We start from the raw sequence: 2,127 nt of genomic DNA, 5'->3' as shown, positions 1-2,127 counted from the left end.
AAAGAAAAAGTTAAAAGGAAATAAACATGGATTAAGCCTTTGGTGAATCCCATCTGACTAGAGATGAGAGATGTGACTAGCCTTGCTATCATATGCAGAGTGCATAGGAAAGTGGATTATGACAGATATAATTAGGTTAAAGTTTAACACCTTATCATTTGATTTCCCTTTTGACCCATTTTGAAGTTGTTTTAGATTTTAATATTTTTCTAATTTCTTTTCAATTGAGGTTTTCCTCTGTTTTATTTTGTTATGATTTTATTTATTTTTTAAAACTGTTTTCAGTATATGAAATCCAGGATAGGAAATCTATAGAGACCGTAACTGGATTATCAGTTTCTGGTGGGTATTGCGGGGAAGTTGGGGGAAATGGGGAGCTAATAACTGAATACAAGAAAGAAAAAAATGTTGTAAAATTGATTGTGTTAATGATTAAAGAACTCTTCTTGATATGGTTGAATTATTGAATTGCATGATATACAGATTACGGGCCAATGAAACTGTTTTAAAAAAAGAAAGAAGTATTTAAGGTTCTTTCATGCCTGATCATCATACTTGGTTTTCCAATAAGTATACAAGGTCAAAAAAGATCACCTGCATTTGTTTACTAAACGCTTGTCATTTTATTAACTAGTTCAATGACCCTGAACTAGTTTTCTTAGCTTCAAATGTTTGGGATGCCATTGCTGTTCTTGCCAGCACTAAGAACCTTAAGCATCTAACCTTACAGTATGCCTCACTATTAGAGTATTGAGGTGGAATGGAAGCAGTAAGTAAAGCAAGTTTAATTTAATTTAAGTTTGTTATTTTGCCAGGAAATAAAGCTTTTCTTTTATTTTAAAAGTTTCAGAAATTGAAGCTCAGAGAATTCTACTGTGAAGGGAACCCACTGCTCCAGAAGCAACCAATTTATGCTGTAGAGAAAGATGAGATCTGGAGTCTGCAGGTGAAAGCTTTGATCATTGTCACGTCTTCAAATTAATGTCCCCATTTCAATGCCATCAATATTCCGATGGAAGCATTTCTGCCAAGCCAGTGCATAATTAATGAGTACCTGGTCCACTGGTCATGAGGATGCCAGTCCTATCTTTTTGTCTGGCTTACAGAGTCCCACAGAATCCTACCTGATAGAAACCACATGTAGAGATGCAGAAACACTTTTGTCTTTATTGTTGAAAGGAAAAGGGAGGAACTTGTATTCTCCTTAAACTCCCAAGTGAAATTTCAGATTGCCTCAGGACATATTTGAATGGTACCGAGTGGGACCCTTGTCCTTTTCATTCCCTCTTCGGTTTCCCTCTCCCCTCAGTTGGATGAGTAATTATGATCAGAAGTCAGGTTTCACTTGCATGAAGCAAGGTGATGATCTTAAAAGAAAACAAATAGGGAACATATTAGAGGACCCTTTTTGCGTGTGCTCTGGTGGTACCAGAGTTGGCATTTGCGGATCCTTTCACAGTTGAGGATGATTATCCCATCATGCATTTGGGCTTTCCTGGTCCATTTGGGTCTATAGTTGACCAGGAAGGGTGTCTTAAGGTTTTTCTCTAATTATGTAAGGATTCTTGGTTGCAGCGAACAGCTAGCTTCATTCAATAGTTTACTGTGTTTCTATTATCCCCCTTGTTTAACAAGTAATACATGTTCCTTATAAAGAGTTATAACACTAGCATGAAAAACAAACCCCAAAAATCTATTATAATATCTTTCTGAATTTCTTAAAGTTCTTGAATTTTAAAAGTTTCCAAACATTTAGAGAAATTTAAAAAATAAAAAGAAGCTAGGAGAAGTTGTGAAATTTTCAGACATCCAATACTAAGAGATCTAACCATGATTCTTTCCTGGACATGTATTCTTCTAGAACTTTCTCTATGTTTTAATTTTTTTAAAAACCAAAGATAAGTTCAAACTACAAATGTGCTTACTTTTTGAAAATATTTGGAAAATATCACTAGCATCATTATAAAGACAACAAATCAAAACCCAAACTCATTGCCATTGAGTCGATGTCCCCTCATAGTAACCCTAGGACAGGGTGAGTTTCTGAGACTGGGACTCTTCTTTTTCTGCTTTCTTTTTTAATCATTTTATTGGGGGCTCATACAAATCTTATCACCATCCATCCTC

General features: G+C 35.2%; 1 protein-coding gene across 1 annotated transcript in view; it reads left to right on the top strand.

Moving 5' to 3' along the window:
* LRRC69 (leucine rich repeat containing 69) overlaps positions 1-2,127 on the top strand; it is a 155,092-nt gene that overhangs the window by 77,761 nt on the left and 75,204 nt on the right. The window contains exon 6 of the mRNA XM_004697719.2: positions 845-946. Within this exon, the coding sequence (XP_004697776.1) occupies positions 845-946 (102 nt within the window). The remainder of the gene's footprint in view (positions 1-844; positions 947-2,127) is intronic.

This window comes from Echinops telfairi, unplaced genomic scaffold, assembly GCF_000313985.2.
Source record: "Echinops telfairi isolate 266 unplaced genomic scaffold, ASM31398v2 ScPeMD7_1;HRSCAF=3_0, whole genome shotgun sequence".
Lineage (NCBI taxonomy): Eukaryota > Metazoa > Chordata > Mammalia > Afrosoricida > Tenrecidae > Echinops > Echinops telfairi.
This window is presented reverse-complemented; position numbering and strand designations above follow the sequence as displayed.